We start from the raw sequence: 20035 nt of genomic DNA, 5'->3' as shown, positions 1-20035 counted from the left end.
GGTACTGACCAGGCTGCCCACTTCCCTATATCCACCATGATCTGAAATAAGCTCAATCAAAGTCCTGGCACCCGGCCTTCTGACCTCACTACACTGCTTCTAGGAAATATTATCATAGTGCTAAGATAGAACTGCAATCTTGTTTTTAAAGATGAACATTCTAAATATAGAAAGAAAAAAAAAGATTGGGTCAGGTGGGGTATGTGCTTATAACAGAACACCATGTAGCACTAAAAAAGGATTATTAAGTGCCTTTAGTAATATGGTAGATGTTTCTCATCTAGGGGAGGGGAGCATCATAAAAATAGTATCATGCATCAGTTGTATGATTGTCAAAGGGCAAGGGGGTGTTTGTGAGTGGGTAGGTATGCACATGCATGTATTCATGTCCACATGTATTAGGGGACAGAATTCTAGAATAATCTAAAAACCAAGCAAAATGGTAGTTATCTCCAAGAAGAAGGATGATGAGTTTCCTGTTCTGCAGATCTGTCATTTCTGATTTCACTTAAATAAAAATATCTACAAATGCTTATCACTACCTGTGTTGGGTCATCCACATCTTAATAAGAATCTCTTGCCAAAAATGTCAGCATCAGGTGATAGCCAGCTTAAGAACAAGGTTCCCAGTGAATGAGAAGATAATTGGTGAGGATATGGGTTATAGTCCAGAAAATGCAAACCTAGTGACTAGAAAGCTTCTAGAAAGTGCTAGAGGGACAGGATGAACAGAAGAAGCCAAGAGAGAAAAGAAATGAGAAACTTGGGCTTCTCCCTAGCCCTGTTTCTCTGAGTCGTGCTCGTATCCCAGCCACCTATGTGCCCAAGACATGATGACACTGAAATATTTCAAAGACCAGCTTTGCTGTAAGTCACACACTCACGCTTCAGGGGACAGAGCCCCATCCAGAGGGGTAACAAACCCTCCTTTCTGGAGCCTGATGCTTACCCTACCTCATGGACCTGCAAGATAATGGCCAGAAGGCTGGGCCTGGCTTGCCCGCAGGGACTGGGCAGCTCGCCTGAAGCCCACTGGCTTGGCTTCTCCACCACAGCTCAAAACTGCAGCACGTGAGCTTCGGACATTGGGGGCCTCTCCTGCTTTCAAGAACAAAACAAGATTGAAATGAAACTGCAATTTTCATCTGCTTGTCTCTGTGCACTCAGGTTTGGGAAACGCCAGAGTGATTTTAAGGAGGTTGAAGTCAGGCAGATTTTCTGGGGCTGCCTGGGTGTAGGCTGTGTGTAACCCCACACACGGATCCAACCACCCCCATGACGCAGTGTTTCCATAAGTACCCACAGTCCACCACGTGTGTCTCCTGGGAAAAGCCTCTCATTGATCAGTTTCAGTCGGGAAAGAAAGGGGCCCCCAGTGGAGGAGAGTCCAGTCAGGGAAAGGGGTCTGAGTCTCATGTCTCTTCACATGTCGACTGAGGAAACGAATACCAGGGACAGCCTTGGGCCTCGACCCTTAGAGTTTTGCCTTTTTACCCTTCTCCTTGCAGTTTGCCAACACCAAGACATTTTAGAGGGAACCCAAAGCCTAAGTCTGACGTAGCCCAAAGAGACAGTCAACCTGCCATGACTTTCTATAGGGACGGGACCCTGAGGGGCCACATGTTGAGTCGTAGGCCACACAATGCTAATGCACGTCCATGGGATGAGTGTGAAGGGGAGACCACTTCTGATGGACACAGGCGCTGAGTGGGCAGCACTGAGGACACCACTGGGCTCAGAGGTGAGCCTTCTTCCTAGCTTGCCTACAGTCACGGCTAGTCAGTCCCCTTTTGTCACTGATCCACCCAAATGACCTACTTTAAGAGGGATGAGGGGAGGTGGGGGAGGAAGCAATTTTAATACATTTAAATTTTAGCACTGTAGCACTGTCTTCCAGTTGTTCATCGGTTTGCTCAAGCGAGCACCAGTAATGTCCCATTGTGAGACTTGTTACTGTTTTTGGCATATCGAATATGCCACAAGTAGCTTGCCAGGCTCTGCTGTGCAGGAGGATACTCTCAGTAGCTTGCCAGGCTCTCTGAGAGGGACAAAGAAATCGAACCTGGGTTGGGCACATGCAAGGCAAATGCCCTACCCGCTGTGCTATGGCTCCAGTCCCATTTAAATTTTAAAAGCTCAAATTCAGAATCCACCTTGTATAGCTGTCTCCAGCCAGCTCCTCTGTCCAAAGTGGGCAGAGCAGTCCAGCCTTTCTGGAAAACATTACGGACAGTCTTTCAAAAACTAGAAATTGAGCTTCCATATGACCCTGCAAAAAAGCACAGTAGAACTGACATCTGTACCTATATGTTCATTGTAGCACTGTTCATAATAGTCAAAATCTGGAAACAACCCAAGTGCCCTAGAACAGATGACTGGTTAAAGAAACTTTAGTACGTCTATACAATGGAATACCATGCAGCTGTTAGGAGAGATGAAGTCATGAAATTTTCTTAAAAATGGATAGACATGGAGAGTATCATGCTTAGTGAAATGAGTCAGAAAGAGAGGGACAGACATAGAAGGACTGCACTCATTTGTGAAGTATAGGATAACATCACATGAGGCTGACACCCAAGGACAGTAAATACAAGGGCCAGGAGGATTGCCCCATAGCTGGAATTCTCCTTCATGAGCAGAGGGGAAAAGGTAGATGGAATAGAGAAGGGATCACTAAGAAAATGATGGCTGGAGGAATCAGCTGGGATGGGAGATGTGTGCCGAAAATAGATAATGGACCAAACATGATGACCTCTCAGTGTCTGTGCTGTGAACCATAATGCCCAAAAGTAGAGAGAGAGTATGGGGAATATTGTCTGCCATGGAGGCAGGGGGAGGGTGGGAAAGGGGATAATGGTGGTGGGGGAATGTGTACTGGTGGAGGGATGGGTGTTTGATCATTGTGAGATTGTAACCCAAACATGAAAGCTTGTAACTATCTCATGGTGATTCAATAAAAAAAATTTTTTTAAGTGGGCAGAGATTCAGCTCACATAAAAGGGGGCACACGCCCATTCATTTATTCCTGGGAAGGGCTCCCAAGCAGTGCTCAGTGGGGCACGAGGGCCACTCCTGGAAATACTTGGCCAACCAAGTATTGAACCATTGGATGGTTCAGTACTCAGGCCCTCGGATGTGCCAGCCAGGCCCTTATGAGCTAGGGGCCTCCAGAGATACACTTGGTAATGCTGGAGGATGGCCTGTGGGTGCCCGGGATCAAGCACACAACGTTATTCACACCAGGTTTGTGCTCCAGCCCTCTGAGCTACTCCTTGGCCCCTCATTCATTCCTTTTTAAAGAGCAGTTTCTTTTTTCCTCCCTTCAATTCTCAAAAAAGCAAGCCCTAGAATAGGATGCTTGTTTAAAGCTACAATTTGCATGGTGATGTCCTGGGCTGGGTCAGCTCTGGGCTGAAGAAACCAGGACCCTATCCCAGCTTTGGCATTAATCAGCTATGTCTGAACCTTGGACAGGTAAGTCCTTCACCTCTCGAGCCTCAGTTTCTTCACCCAGGAGGTCAGCTGCTCCTGTTCTCCAAGTTAGTGCCGAGATGTGCAGAAACAGCAGATGAAAAATGCTTATCGCTGCACTCTGAGAGCTGTGAATGGCGCAAGTAGGAGTTCACCCCATGGTTAGAAAGATGTGAGAACCAAAGACAAATAAAAGTGAGGATGTGGATTCCGGGAGCCCTCAGACACTGGGAGTGGGAATACGAAAAGGAAGGCAGCACTGAAAACAGCCTGATAGTTCCTCAAACAAGACAAAGTAGAATCACTGTATCACTGTCATCCCCTTGCTCATCGATTTGCTCGAGTGGGCACCAATAGCGTCTCCATTGTGAGACTTGTTGTTACTGTTTTGGGCACATTGAATATGCCACGGGTAGCTTGCCAGGCTCTGCTGTGTGGGTGGGATACTCTTGGTAGCTGTATCATAAGAGGGATGGGGGAATAGAACCCGGGTTGGCCACGTGCAAGGCAAACTCCCTACCCATTGTGCTATCGCTCCAGCCCAGAATCACCATAAGAATTCAGTAATCCCAGCGAATCTTGAGTATTTATCCAAAAGAATTGCAATCAGGGTTTCAATGAGATATATGCACCCCTATGTATATTGCTGCATTATTCCCCATAGCCACGGAAAGCAAACAACCTAAAGGTCCAATTTAGGAGATGAAAGGCTAAAGAACAGGATATATATATATATATATATATATATATATATATATATATATATATATATATACAGTGGAATCCTATTCCTCCATTCCTTGATGTACAGCCACATGGATGAACCCCGAGGCCATTATGCCAAGTGAAATGAGCCTGCGACAGAAAGGCAAATACTGCATGATTTCCCCTAGATGAGGTCTCTAAGATGGTCGAATGGATAGCATCCAAGAGTGGAATGGTGTTGCCAGGGACCGGGAGAGAGAGGGAGATAGGAAATTGCTAACCAACAGGCAGAAAGCTTCTGTTAAGCATGACGAACCAGCTCCAGAGCGCTGCTTACAACTCTGTAGCCCCTTGACAACAATATGGATGGGAGATTTTAAACACTCTTGAGGGTGGGCTGTATGTGAAGTCTTCTTTCCACTAATCATTCATTGAAATTATTTTTTAGGCCTGGAACAATAGGACAGTGGCTCGAGCACTTGTCTTGCACATGGCCAACCCAGATTCGATCCTCAGCACTTCATATGGTTTCCTGAGCAATGCCAGGAGTGATTCCTGAGTGCAGAGCGAGGAGTAATCCCTGAGCATTGCTGACTATGGCCTAAAAACCAAAAGCAAGGGAATTAAATTAATTTCAACAATTTTTAAAGAAAAAATGAGGAAAAACCTACACAAACCAATTACTTAGGCCCAGCAAAAGGGGAAAATGAGCACATTTTTAGCCTCCCAGCTGGCTAATGCCTACATACAGAAGGTTCTCCCTTCCCTAGTGATCACCCCCTCACCACCACCTTCTTTGCTGTGATGCTCTTTGAACATAGAGGATAGAAAGGTGGGTGTCCCATCAGGAGTCTACCCCAATAACACACAAAGAAACTCCCGGTTGGCAGCAGTTAGGATGAGAAGAGGCGATATCTTGAAGAGGATTTTTTAAACTCCCAGTGGCCCAAACTTAAGGATTTCTTTCATATATCTAGCCCCACTTTTCATCCCACCTATAAAATGGGACTAATGATACTATTAGGATTTGAAGCTATTAAGTAAATTAAAGTCAAGTGCAGGATCACTGAGTTCAATATTATACTGCTGAGATTTATGTCAAAAGTTGAAAAGAAAAGATTCTAAAGGAATCGCATAAAACAGAGGTGCAGACCAGTGACCAGCTACAGGATTCCTGGAGACTTGAGTTTCCAGATGCAAGTAAAAGAGTGAACAATAAAAGGGCTGAGAAGCCAAAAGCCAGAGGCCTTTGCATCTGAATAAAGTAGACTAGTCTTGCTCAAAAGGCAGTGTTCCCTGAGCAGCAACTAACACGGCTCTGGGATTTGGGACTGGGATACATCCGAACCTCGGGGGGCGGGGGGGGGGGGGGGACTGGAGTGTGGCGGCGCCAGCCCAAACTCCAAGTGGTCCCGGGCGCCGGAAGTCATGCCCTCGACCCACCCTCGGCGCCATCTTGCCACATTCAACAGAGAAGCGGCCAGGCATTCTGGTGAGCAACTCGAATTGGGGCCAACAACACCGGGGAGTCGGAAGGAGGAGGTGCAGCCTGCACATCTTCTCCAGATGGAGCCCTGGCGACACTGAGCAGCAACTAACACGGCTCCGGGATTTGGGACTGGGACACATCCGAGCCGAATGTGGGCTGAATAACGCGGCCGCGCGACCTTTTCTAAAACCTGAAAACATACAATCTTTTAATGGAAAACTAATTATCAAATGCTTCCTTAGTAGGGCTATCTTGTTTGGGGGTATAACTCCCACAACAATAGTGAGTTTTGTGTTGAAATATGGAACGTAATCAAGGTGAAGAGAAAATGAAGTGAAATTCATCAGTTATACAGTTGGGGTAGGGGGTGGGGGGTATACTGGGGATTTTGGTGGTGGAATATGGGCACTGGTGAAGGGATGGTGTTTGAATACGGTATAACTGAGACACTGAGACATAAACCTGAGAACTCTGTAACTTTCCACATGGTGATAAAATAAAAAAATATATATATCCAAAAAAAATGGAAATAATCTATTTAAAAAAAAGGCAGTGTTCCTCCTATCCCCTAAGGAGCTTTTCAAAACACAGGTTCCTGGGCCCGTCCTCCAGTGATTCAGATGCAGGAAGCCTGGAAATCTGCATCTGAATAAACAGCTACTGGGTTGTCTTTATGTGGGTGACCCAGTTCCACACTCTGACCAAGGCTTTTCCTCAAAATCACATGCAGTGGGCAATGAACAGTCCTTTCAGCAAGAGATTGCAAGAGAAGGAAGAGAACTTCAATCCTAAACTCGGTCAACTTTCAGGATAATTAATAGAGATGGGTTACATGCTGGGAAATGAAGTATTCCTCCACACAATTGCCATGGATTGGGTGAAAAATAAATTATGTCCAGATGATTTAATATTTCTCTGAGATGGAATAAATTCAATGGCTGAGTGAAAGGCAGCATAAAAACTATCTATCACCCGATGTTAGTAACTAGATAATATTTCAACCGCCCATCTTGAAAGGAAAGCTGAGCTTGAGAACATGTGGGGATAACTGTATTTAGGAACATACATGGGAAGGGTTAAATACATCACGTCTGAAAAAATGGGTGCAAGTCCTCCACTTAACTCTGTTGAGAGGAGGGAAGGCTCAAGCTGGCCTAACATTTCCACAGACAACTGGAAAGCTGGTGTGAGGATCATGCAGCTCAAACCATAGTGAATACAAAAATGGCAGGGACCACAATTCTGGAGAATGAGACTGAACAGCTGCCTTGATTGAATTTGGTATACTGAAGTCACATGCTCTTGTAGCTCTTTATTGAGATCCAATAGGGCCAAACACAGTGATCTGTGAAAGGAGGAAGCATCCAGTGGATGGATAGGCAGAAAGGAACCCAAAGTTGGAGCAGCCTTGCCGAGGGGCTCTGGACAGGCACTGGGTGGGAAGGAAGGGAGGTGGCATGTGGGGGTGGCCAAAGACTTCTCTGCAGACCAGGCTGTGCTAAAAGCCCATCTGTAAAGTAAACAAGGGAATGTGTCTGTCACCCTCTGAGTCACTTGACCTTGGTGCTACTTCCAAAGGGAACACTGAGTTTAAATGCAACCCGGGAAGGGAATTTAAAACAGGCCATTACAGAGGCCAGGGGATGTGGGCTGGATAAACCTGGAATTCAAGGGGAGACTCAGAGAGTCTACAATGGAGACAGAATGAATGATACCCACTTGTTGGGAAAATAAGCACAAACTCAAAGGGGGCCTTTGAGGCTAGAGAAACCTCAGTTTCTATTAAGAAAAACACAGTCATTCGCTGCACACTTGGGACCATGGAAGAAAGGGCAGCTCCTGGTAACACAATCCCTAGGGACATTCAAAGAGGTGACCAGACACCTCTCCACTCAGGGCACATTCAGGATTATTAAAAGCATTCCTTGCTCCACTCGGGAATAGGGGGGGTGGGCCTCGTGACCTTGCCAAAGGTCACTTCTATCCCAAAGGATCACATGTCTGAAGGGCACCAGATAAAAATAAAGCCTATTAATCACGGAGCTGCCACACAATTTCCGAAGAGAGCCAGAAGAGAGAAGGGTGATCTCCAGAAGACCTTGCCCTGCCAAGTGAGGAAGAGGGAGTCTGAACGAAGCGGGGGGCCGGGGAGCCAAGAATCCAGAGGCCAAGGCTTGAGCCAGCCCACACCAGGCCTGCCAGGGGGCGTCCCAAGCAGCACAAGGTAAACAGGAGGAGGAAGCGACCCTGTGGGGAGGGAAACAGGAAAGAACAAAGGGCATGGAGAGCCTCTAAACAAAGCCACAGGAGTGTGGGGGAGAGGGTGGGAGGCAAGGCCTTGGCACAGAAAGAGGGGCGCAGGCAAGAGGGAGGGGACCCCCCCAGACACACACACTAGGGCCAGTGGTGGAGATAATGCAGCAAGAGACAAGTGTGGGAGACAGGGGAGTGAAGGCAGGAAGTGAGAGGGCCGTGCAGGGAAGAAGGGCCCCTTCACAGGAAATGTGTGTCTGGGTACTAGCTGAGAAGCCAATGAAAACGGGAGAGACAGCCAAGTGCAGGACACCTAGCCAGGGGTGCAGAGAATAAAGCGTTTAAAGGAGGAAGCAGACGCTGGGGTCCCTGAGGCAGCCGGGGGGCATCCCTGATAGCTGGTCTGAAGGACCATCCCTAGCACCACTGTCGCTGGGTTCTGGCATGCTAGGCTCGGAGGCAGCAGAACCTGAGGGAAGCTTCTAGAAGCAAGAGCTCGTGGGGTAGGGCTACAACCCCATGCCCTGCTCTCTCCTCAGCCTGGAAGAGGCATCAGTGCATGGCACCCAGATACTGAGGTGCTCAGAACTGAGGTCCTGCCAGCAAAGTGGTCTCCAGCCGGCCATCACTCCAGGAGGCTCAGAACCGTTTCTTGAAATCAGAAGAGGCTAGCAAAGAGTGGGGGCAAAGGTATCACCCAGTGACCGCCCTGTTCCCCACATCCCCCCCTCCTCCCAGGCCTCCATTCTCCCCGAATTTGCTGACCCTGGCACCAGGGCTCTGCTGGATGAGAAAGACTCCATACACATGCCAACGGCTACTGGGGGCCTTGCTTCTTGCTCTCCCCTGCCCCGTCTGCAGACCCCAAAGCCCACAGCACCAGCGGTCACCCATCCAAAAGACGTCTCTGAAGGCTGCAGAAAGACTAGAGATGGATCGAGGGCCATTCAAGTACACGGAGTCCACGCCAGAGAAAGATCCATAACGTGTCCTCCGCAGGACAGGAAAGAGGGAGGCCATGAAAGGGAAACAAATGAAAAGTCACAGAAGCCAAGTACCTTTGTCGGAGGATTTTGAATTATGCTTTTGTTTGTAACTGTCTGAAACAGAGAAAGAAATCGAGGATGAATCTTAAGGAGACCGAGTGGAGGAGCGACGGAGGAAAAGCCACAGAGAGGTGCCGGGCACCGCCAGAGAGAGAAGCAGGGTACCCAGGGTGGGGGCTCCCCAACTTGCTTCCCCCTACATGCAGAAACAGGGGGATGGGGAGGCGGCAGCAGTGGCAGCGGCGGCAGCACGAGGAAGCATGCGAGTAGATGCAGGCCCAAGAGGATGCCGTGGGTGAGGCTGAGCAGGGGCGGCGGAGGGCGGGCCAGGCCTGGGGTAGGGGGTGGGGGTGGGGAAACGTCCGCTCGTACTTACTGTCACAGACGTACGGTTTGTCATGGTCCTCCTGAGACGCCGCGTCATGTCTCCTCCTGCCGCCTGCAGAGCCACGGGCCTGGGGGGACACGGGGGTCAGGAGGCTGGTTATTAGGAGGAGGCAGAACTGCAGTTCCTGAGGGCATCTTCTCTGGGAGGGGCTGCGCACCTCACCGCCCCCACCCCCCATCTGCCTGGTCTCAGATTCCCACCCCGGGTTACAGGAGAGGAGTGTCACCCCCAAGTGGCCAGGGTGTGTGGCCTCTATCATCCCATCCCCTCTCCCGACCCGTCTCCTAGGTACAGATGAGGAGCCGGACGCCCCACAGAGAATTCACTTGTTCGGGGACACTCTGAGACCAAAGGCACGGTCAGGCCAGAGGCAGGGACAGCCATGCCTGTATGCCCCGAATTCTCTGTTCTACCCTCCCTGCGCCATCTCCTCCCCCAGCCTGCCCTCGGTGGTGGTCCTTTTTTTCTTTTCTTTTCTTTTTTCTTTTTTAAATGAATCACCGTGAGATACAGTTACAGACTTATAAACTTTCATGATTACGTTTCAGTCAGACAATGTTCAAAGTACCCATCCCTCCACCAGTGCCCATTCTCCACCACCAATGTTCCCAGTGTCCCTCCTGCCACCCCCTGCCTCTGTGGCAGGCACATTCCCTCTTACTCTCCTTTTGGGTGTTACAGTTTGCAATACAGGCACAAAGTGGCCATCATATTTGGTCTATAGTCTACTTTCAAGGTGCTGGTGTCTTTGAGCGAGAAGCCCACCCCATGTCCTCATCCATGAAGGGTGGCGTGTATTGGGAGGGGGTCCAGCAGTCAGTCACACACACACCCAAGCTCCAGTGCTCAATCCAACCCCTCAAGAGCCAGCCTGGCATGTCCCACAGGTCCGGGGCAAGACCCCAGACCCCGACGAGACCTCTGCTGGGCACACACAGGAAGGGGCTGCACCGAGGTCTCCCTCCCTGGTCACCTCGAGCCTCCAGCCCGTGACCAAGAGCACTGACCAGTTCCCCAGCCTGCATGCCTTTCAGAGGGGGTCTGCACACGCTGGGGCAGGGGAGAGGAGCGAGCACGGGCCTGAAGAACAGCTGAGGGCGGCCGGGCATTGGCAGCTGGGCAGCCCCTGGGCGTGGTTACCAGAACTGTCGTGGTTTATTTTTAAACCTTGTGAGTCCCACATGGGTCACGTGGGTAACACCCCAGTCGCTGATAATGAGTAAAGTCCCAGCCAAGGACAGAGGCTGCTGGGGTCTTGAGGGACAGACAAAAATGTACCAAGCATGGCAGCAACTGGAGTAGAGGGAAGAGGGGGCAATCCCAAGGTGGGTCAAGAAGAGTGGCCCCTGAAGACCTGGTCAAAAGGCCAGAGATGGCGCTCTCTCTCTCTCTCTCTCTCTCTCCCCTCTCTGTCTCTCTCTGTCTCTCTCTCTCCTCTCTCTCTGTCTCTGTCTCCCTCTGTCTGTCTGTCTCTCACACACACATACACACACATACACACAAACACACACACACACACGCTTGCACACACGTCACAATCAACACCACCTGCCAAACTACCACCTCCACCACCTCCTCAGCTCGTCGTTGCTCTAAAACTGATCACAAAATTCCATCCCTCCCTATGCTCCCTCCCACCTGCCTCTTTGCCTCCACCCCCCACTCCTGCACGCACATCCCAGCCTGCAGCCCCCACCTCCCAGCCCTCATTACTCAGAGCTGACCCAAGGAGAGGGAGTGAGGAGGTGCTGGCAGTCACTCCAAGGCACTGACAGGCCGCCCCGCCTGTCATGGCTCGGAGGGTGGTCACCCCCAGCTGCCCTGGCACCCCCCATCCCCCCTTGGCGAAACCGGGGACAGCTTGACGGGTGCAGCCCTCAGCCTGTCACAGTGCTTCGGAGCAGGTGAAAGCAAGTCAAGCAGAATGACAAGGCCACAGCAGACTCTGGGAGAAGGAAAATACCGCTGGAGGAGGAGGAGGAGGAGGGGGGGGAGGGAGAGGAGGAGGGGGAAGAGGAGGAGGAGGAGGAGGAGGAGCTAGAAGTACCCAGTTTCCGGGGCACAGTTGGCAGAAAGGGGGTGCACTGCAGAGAGCCAGGGTTGATTGTTACTCTGCAGGGTAACCCCTGGGAACTGCATGAACCCCTTGGAACTGCACTCCCTGCACCTCCACTTCCTCAAGTGCAAAACGGGGATCTTGGCTCTAAGGCACTGGGAGGACTGGCCAGGGTTCCCCCAAGGTGGTGTCCTTCTGAGGGGAGCCCAGACTCTCTCAAGCTTAGACCCGCAGGGGTCTGGGGTTTCCAGCAGGCCTCTGTGTACCCCCGCCCCCTCCACCTGCCATCAGTCCCATCTCACCCAGTACCCAGCACCGTCCCACACTCCATCACAAGACTGCTCCTCTCCCTACATGATGGTGGCGAGCATCCCAGCCTGCACCACCAGCATACAGGGAATCTGGCCCAGGCAGCCACCGAAGCAACACTGGAACACTGTTTGCTGAGTAAATAAATCCATGAGCCTGCCATCTCTACTTGTGCCCATCACTAGCCGTCTCCAAGGGCTACCGTTTCTTCCTTCCAATGTGCTCTCAGGCTTTGGTTTCCCTTCTATTCCACATCTGAATCCAGGCACTCATCAGTGAGCACCAGAAAAGCTTAAAAGAACCCACTGACTGAGCCATCCGTCCCACACAGCTCCCCACCCATCCCTCGCAGCTCCTGGACCAACTGGCCACAAGGAATGGAGAAAGGAAACTCGTAGTCATTCATGACTTTCTCATTCATTCATGGCCAAATAAAATGCATGGAAACATTCCCATGGCAACTTGATGCTGATCGCTCGGGTCCCCTGTGCTCATGCCAGTCCTGGGCTAGTCTCTCCTCGCCCATCTTCCTCTGATCCCTGCTAACCGTCCACTCCTCCCAGACTCTTCCACTCCCTACTGAGCAGCCAAAAGAGCATTAGCATCAGACTGAGTATCAGTCAGACCTACACACCAGCTGTGTGTCTTTGGACAAGTTACTCTCTTGGTTGTAAAATGGGCATTGTGATCCCTTTAGCAGCACCCCATGTGAGTTAGGCTGTTGGGAGTGAGGGCATGTGAAACTACAGGGGTCAAACCATGTCTACAGGCAGCACTCAATAATGACTCCCCCTCTTACCCAAGATGATCTCCTCCCTCCTTCTCTACCTTCCTCCATCTCTCTCTCTCTCTCTCTCTCTCCCTTTCTGTTGTTTCTGTCTCTATCCTTCTCTGTCTCTCTCCCTCTCCCTCCCCCCTCTCTCCCTTTGTCCCTTCTTCCCTCCCTCCCTCTCTCTCTACATTGAGTACACAGTCAGAGCCTGATGCTTCCTAGTTGTATCATGACTGGTAAGATTTTCTCAGTTGAATTTCAAGATCCTTGAGAATGAAGAGAGGTTTTTATACATCACTAGGAACCCTGACTCTGAACACCTGCTGGACACAGAGCATCCTGCTCTCTTTTGCACAGGTCAGCTCAACTGATTCCTCCAATACCCTTGGAGTCACACCAAGTGATTCCCTGATCCCCATTTCGCACGTAATGCAGCGATTCTCAGAGAGGCCATGGCTCGTTTAGTCACAGAGCCAGCAGAAGCAGCAGGATCCAGGTTCCCAGACTTCTATTCCCAAAACACGTTGAAGCTGACCATCCAAAAGATATCAGTCTGGCATGTAGCTGACCCTGTTCAATCCCCAACACTACCTAGTCCCCCAAACACTGCTGGGTAGAGCCCTGGAGGTCCTGAGCACCACTGGGTGGACTGAGTGATCCCCAGCACTGCAGGACCCAAGCACTTCACATCCCTGGCATTGGGCCTCCAAGAATCAGTGGGTGGCACCTGTCGGTGAGAGAGCCTTTACTCTCGCCCCTTTCCCCCCCAAAAAAGACCCAATCCTTGTCTTATCCATCCCACTCTTCCCCACTCCACTTCCCACTCACACACTTGCAAGCCACAGTAGCCACATATACCACACGTACTACACAGGCCATGGGTGCTTGGCTGGCTCGGTAAACAGCTGACCCGGGATGGACCAGTCAAGTCCACCACCAAGGACTGGAATTTAATTGAGATCTACTGCATTCGTGTGTTTCTCTTGAACAGAGAATCCTCAATCCAAGAACTATGGGTCCATTTGCACAGAAAGACAGGAAAGGCAGTCTTGGGAGAGAAGAAGAGGGAAAGAGAGAGACCATGCCGGGGCACCCTTCTTTCCCAGTCCTGGATCCCTGCCACTTTCTGGCGCCTTCTTTCTGAAGCTTGAATCTTCCCAAATCGCTTCATTCTGGGGCAACTGCCAGGCAGCCTTTCAAATACTTCCCATTTTCACGTCACATATTGAGTTTCAAAAACTTCCCATTTGCTCTTCGGCCATTGAGTTTTCTGAGACGGAAGGGCTAGGACAGACTCTGAGAGACTGGGTCCTCTCCACCAGTTCACAAATACTGACCCAGGGATGCTGGCGGGGGTTACGGGGGAGGGAGGAGCAGGGGTTGTCCCAAAAACCCTTTTTGGGGTGGGGGGTTTCTGCCCTGTCAAAACCATGTTCTTCAGTTTACTAAAATGTTACTAGAAAATTTCCACCCTTGTTTTCTTCCTGGCGCAAAGCAGAGTTTACCCAAGGCACAAGGGTGGAAGATCGCTGACACTGAGTGCTCATGTATCCTAAGCTTGGCTATCTGTTACCATGTGGCTCTCTAACATGGTAAGCACACGTTAGAACACACCAGAACAACTTTAGAATACACCAGAACAATGTTGGGGAGTTCTCCATTTTTTTTAAGGGCGGGCAACACTTGGCAGTACTCAGGGCCTACTCCTGCCTCTGTGTTCAGGGGTCACTCTTGGAGTCCTCGAGGAGCCATATTTAGTGTTGCATGTTGGCCACATGCAAGACCAGTGCCCTATTCCCTGTACTATCTCTCCAGTCCCAGTACACTTTAAGTAAAAAAATTCCTGGGGCCACAGAGATAGTACAGTGGGTAGGGCATTTGCTTTGCACACAGCTGACCCAGGTTTAATCCTCAGCATCCCATATGGTCCCCCAAACCAGGAGTAACTCCTGAGTGCAGAGCCAGGAGTACCCCTAAGCAGCCCTGGGTGTGGCCTCAAGACAAAAACAAACAAAAAAACAAATAAACAAAAAGAATTACTCTGGGCCAGAGATAGTACAGCTATAAGGCATTTGCTTTGCACACAACGGACCCAGGTTCAATCTCCAGGATCCATATGGTCCCTCAAGCCCCGCCAGAAGTGATCTCTGAGCGCAGAGCCAGGAATAAGCCTTGACACTGCCAGGTGTAGCCCAAAAACATAACAACGAACCCTGTAGCCTGATGCCCTGAGAACCACTGCTCTCCAGCCTTGCTATCTGAAGGGGCAACTTGGGGAGCGGAACCCTGCAGCACAGCCCCCCAGAGCTTGTTCACTGGGCAGAATCTCTGCCCCCCAACCTCAGACCCGCCACAGCAATGAGTTTGCACTTTAACAAGATCACCAGGTGCTTCATATGCACGTTCAAGTTGGAGAAGCCCCCGCAGCACATCAATATTTGCTGATTGACGGGTGGCTTGATTGATAATCCTCACGTGGATGACTCACGGGAAAATCATGAATTTTAAAGAGCTTTGATTTCTTGGGCTAAAGTTACCATGGACACAAGAATTAATTGTTGAGTGAATTCCCCTCACCCCTCTGGGAATCTCCATTGTCCAAAGTCCAGGCGTTTGCTCCCTTGGTATCCACCCTAAAAATCCATAGTCTTCATTAAACACTCAAAAGTGACTGACTGTGGACCAGCATCCCCACTGACAGATGAAGAAATGGAGGCCCGGGGTAGGGCATCTGCCTTGCACACAGCTGACTCAGGTTTAATTTCCAGCATCCCATACGGTCCCCCCCACAAGCACTGCCAGGAATAATTCCTTAGCACAGAGCCAGGAGTACCCAAAAGCACCCCTGGCTGTGGCCCTGAAACAAAAACATATAAAAAGAGTTCCTGAGAATTCCTTTATCTTTTGATCAAGGTCACACAGGTTCCAGGGTCCACTCTGTCTAGTGTGTGGTAGGCTGGGATTTGGATTCAAGGTTCCAACAAGGCAGCACGTGTCTGTCATTGCCATCTCAGCCCTGTTTCCTCAGTTAGCCCACCCTAACGGAGACATTGTGGGCTCAGGGTATTTGTTAGGGTGCTTAAGTCTGTGGGCGGGGGAGGGTAAGGACTCTGGGTACCTGCATTTTCGACAAGCTCCCAGGAGAAACCAAAGCTGCGGCTGGGATCTCACCTTGAAGTACAAGACCTCAAATGCCCTCCACGGCACCCACAGTAAGGGGTGTGGTGGGAGGGGCAAGGAATGATGGAAGGGACAGGCTTTGCCTGCACCCAACCCTGGTTTGCTTTCTGGCACCCCTTGTCCTCCCAAGCACTGCCAGGTGTAGCTAGAGTGGCCCATATGACCCCCGGCAGCTCAGGGACTCAGAACACAGCATCTCTCAGTCCTTGTATTGAACCAATTAGCAGACAATTTCTGGGAGTAACTCTCAGGTCTCCAGAGTACCACTTGGAAGACCCCTATCTCCCCAAAAATAAAAAAAGAGCAAAGAAATGGGAGGAGTAGTCATAACAGTCAGCCTCAGCTCAAATGCTGGCTTTCCAGGCATGCAAGGTAAGTGCTTTAATCCCTATATACTCCTCTCCTTTCTCTCCTCTCTCTCTCCCTCTCCCTCCCTCTCTCTCTCTCTCTCTCTCTCTCTCTCTCTCTCTCTCTCTCTCTCTCTCTCTCTCTCTCTCTCTCTGCCTCCATTCCTCCTCTGAAGGAAATGAAGGAAATGAAATGAGGATGTGGATGAAACAGCTTCACTCACACGCAAACACCTATCCAAGGCCAGGTAGGCTCACCACATCCTTCCATGTCTGGAAGCCTGAAAACCCCTACTAAGCTGTCATGTCCAGAAGGTCACTGCATGAAAGAAAACTTTACAAATGCCCTAGACACACATTAGGTGAGCCCAAAACTAGTCAGGCCCTATCCAGCCCCGAACAATGTTAAGCCTTCTGTCAAATCCCATACAGTTAAAAGAGGACTTGGTTTTCTTTTTTTATGTTTGTTTTGGAACCACATCTGGTGGTGCTCAGGGATTACTCTTGGCTCTGTGCTCAGGGATCACTCTGGGCAGGCTTGAAGAACCAAATGGAATGCTGGAAATTGAACCTGGGTTGGCCACATGCAAGCACTGTACCCCCTGCACTATCCTTCGGCCCCATACTTTGCTTCCTTGTTCCAGCATCCAGTCATTCATTGAACAAAGCAGTCATTGGCTCTAGGCTGCCACCAAGCTGGATCTGAGCTCAAATTCTAACTACTTCTTTACTAAGGTGAAGTATCTCAATCAAGGCACTAAATCTCTCTAGGAGTAATGTTACCAACTTATGAGAGCTAAGGAAGTAGTAATGGGGCCAGGGAGATGACTCAGAGGACTGTCTGACCCCTGGAATCATGTGGTCTCACAAAGCTCTATCCCTTGAGTCAGGAGTAACCCCAATCCAGAAAAAAAAATAAATTAATGAAATAATAAAAGTAATGATGACCACCAGAAATTTAATGGAAGCCATACAAGTCATCTAAAATTTCCAGTGTGGGGCTGGAGACATAGTACAGCAGGTAAGATACTTGCCTTGCATGTGGCCAATCTGGGTTCAATCCCCTGCATTCCATATGTTACCCTAAGCCCCACCGGGAGTGAATCTTGAGTGCAGAGTCAGGAGTAACCCCTGAGCATTACCAGTGTGACCCAAAAACCAAAAGAAAAAAATTTAATTTAAATCGTTTCCAATAGCCACATCTTTCAACTTAAAAGTGAAATAGAGGGGCTGGAGCAATAGTATAGCGGGTAGGGCGTTTGCCTTGCACGTGGCCAACCCGAGTTCGAATCCCAGCATCCCATATGGTCCCCTGAGCACCACCAGGAGTAATTCCTGAGTGCAAAGCCAGGAGTAACCCCTGTGCATCACCGGGTGTGACCCAAAAAGCAAAAAAAAAAAAAAAAATAGACCCAATTAATTTTAATAAAATATTTCATCTTGTCTTGCACGTGGCCAACCTGGGTAGGTTCCCCAGCACCTCATATGGTCCCCCAAGCTCCTACAGAAGTGAACCCTCAACACAGAGTCAGGAGTAAGCTCTGAACACCACCCAAAAACGAAAACAAACAAAAAAAAGTTTTTCATTTAATCCAAAGTATTATCATTTTAATGAGAATCCGTGTGTAAAAAATATTAACAAACAGCTCTGTGTTTTTTTTAATAAAGCCTTTGAAATTTGATGTATATTTTGCACTCCCAGCACATTTCAAGGTGGAGCTGCAACATTTCAAGGCAGTGCATATCCCAGGTGACCAGAGCCTTGTCATGGGCCGTGCAGATTAGAGGACACAGCACAAGGCTGCCACACAGGAATCAGCCTCCCCATGGCAGTCTTTATTGCAAAAAGCCCCATCGCGCTGTCCGGTGGACAGTGGATACTGGTCAGGTGTGTCTAAATGATTGGTGTCCTTCCAAAGAATTGGAATGACAACGTCTCACTTGGCAGGTCTTCCAATCCTGCAATGAGAAGTTCTACAAGGTCTTCAAATAAACACCTGACTCCCCTTCGCACCTGGGAATTCAGCTGTCTGGATTTAGGTAAGGCGGCGGGTGGGAACAGGACCTTGTCTGCAATCTGTGAAGTAAATTTGAATGGGACAGAGGAAAATAACAGACGCAAGCTTGGAGGCACCCAGTTCTCAGAGTCCACAAAAGGTCCATTTCTTGCCCTCTAGCACCCCTGGAATGATGGAATTGCATATTTGTGATTTTGTAACCTCCACCCTACCCACCCACATGAAGTCATGGGTCTTGGTAAGTTCCTCCCTGGCCACTAATGTGATGAGGTGAGAGTGTAAAGGGGAACTTCATAAGGAGACATGAAGTGGGCACACCCCAGCCCACTGATCAATGTTACACACACACACACACACACACACACACACACACACACACGATAACAGCTCCCTTCTAGGCTAACTCAGAAAGTGTGCACACACCCCACCAAGAAATGATGAACACACTCCAGAATCCTAAAACCAAACCACCAGTTTTCAGAGAACCATATTAAATAGTAACAAACCTAGAATGAGAAGTTTTACAAATTTTTCAATAAATAAACAGCAAGGAGGGTGGGAGAGTGGAGAATGTGTGTCTTAGGGTATAGCAAGGAAAAGTTGTGTGGGAGAATAAAAGTAGCCTGTAGCACTGTCGCACTGTCCTTCCATTGTTCATAGATTTGCTCAAGCGGGCACCAGTAACGTCTCCATTGTGAGACTTGCTGTTACTTTTTTTGGCATATTGAATACACCATGGGTAGCTTGCCAGGCTCTGCCGTGCAGGTGGGATACTCTTGGTAGCTTACAGGGCTCTCCAAGAGGGACAGAGGAATCAAACCCGAGTCAGCCATGTACAATGCAAACGCACCACCCACTGTGCTATCACTCCAGTTCAAAAGTAGACTAAGTTTCTAAAATAACTAAAAAGAGGAGGTGGAGGAGAGGGATAGAAGAGAGGTTAAGGTTGACCCTGGTTTGGTCCTGGCACCTTATATGGTCCCCCAAGCACTGTAGGAGTGATCCCTAAGTACAGAACCAGGAATAAGCCCTGAGCACCACCAGCTGTGACCCAAATACACACACACACACACACACACACACACACACACACACACAAATTGAAAAATAAATGTTTGTGAAGACCAGGAGAAAATGAACAGAGAAAATGGAAGAGTAGCTACTAAAATAGTACTTTGTTTGTTTAGGGGTGGGGTTTTTTGTTGTTGTTGCTAATTTGTTTTGTTTTGGCGCCATATCTGAAGTGCTCAGGGCTTACTGGATCACTTCTGGAAGGACTCAGGGGACTATCTATGGTGCCAGCGATTGAACTCAAGTTAGCCGTGTGCAAGGCAAGTGCCCTGCCCACTGCACTATCATCCCATAGAATAGTTGTTACATTAGATTCAATCATGATTGCTGTTGGAGACACTCATTAAGGTATGTGCAGGTCAAATGATAAAATGTCTTGAGTTTATTTTCTTTTTTTTTTCTTTTTTTTCCTTTTTGGGTCTCACCTGGCTTTGCACTCAGGAGTTACTCCTGGCGGTGCTCAGGGGACTATATGGGATGCTGGGGATCGAACCCGGGTCATCTGCGTGCAAGGCAAACTCCCTACCCGCTGTGCTATCACTCCAGCCCCATTATTTTCAAAAAAATTACACACACACACACAAACACACACACACCAAAAGCAGCGGTAAAGAACAGATCACAGGAGCAATGGTAACTGCTGGTGACATCTCTGAGCTGTACCATGTCATGTCAGAGACATGGGTACAATGGGAAGCTCCCTCTCAGCGGGGACAGTGCCAACCCACTTGCCCTGGCCACTTAGAAACTCACTCTGTTAAGAGCTTCCCATCCAACTTCTGGGGCCGGACTGGAAAACTACATTTGGATCTACTCTCCTAGTGATTCTGGTGGATACAAGGCGCTGGTACCACATGAAGAGACAGGCTTGCCAGTGACCCACTGCGCCCCCAGCCCGGGGTGCCAAGAGTGGAGGCAGCAGAAGGACCT

At 49.4% G+C, this 20035-nt stretch overlaps 1 protein-coding gene across 4 annotated transcripts in view; it reads right to left on the bottom strand.

The window, feature by feature from the left end:
• DPF3 (double PHD fingers 3) overlaps window positions 1-20035 on the bottom strand; it is a 295548-nt gene that overhangs the window by 106531 nt on the left and 168982 nt on the right. For 3 of the 4 annotated variants that reach the window (XM_055130025.1, XM_055130027.1, XM_055130026.1), the window contains exons 6-7: window positions 9341-9419; window positions 8977-9018 (exon numbers count right to left, since the gene is read on the bottom strand). In XM_055130025.1, coding sequence (XP_054986000.1) covers window positions 8977-9018; window positions 9341-9419 — 121 coding nt within the window. The remainder of the gene's footprint in view (window positions 1-8976; window positions 9019-9340; window positions 9420-20035) is intronic. The other variant, XM_012933613.2, reaches the window with a different exon arrangement.

Source organism: Sorex araneus, chromosome 3, assembly GCF_027595985.1.
Source record: "Sorex araneus isolate mSorAra2 chromosome 3, mSorAra2.pri, whole genome shotgun sequence".
NCBI classification, from domain to species: domain Eukaryota; kingdom Metazoa; phylum Chordata; class Mammalia; order Eulipotyphla; family Soricidae; genus Sorex; species Sorex araneus.
Note: the sequence above shows the minus strand (reverse complement) of the source record. Positions and strands in the feature narration are given on the sequence as shown.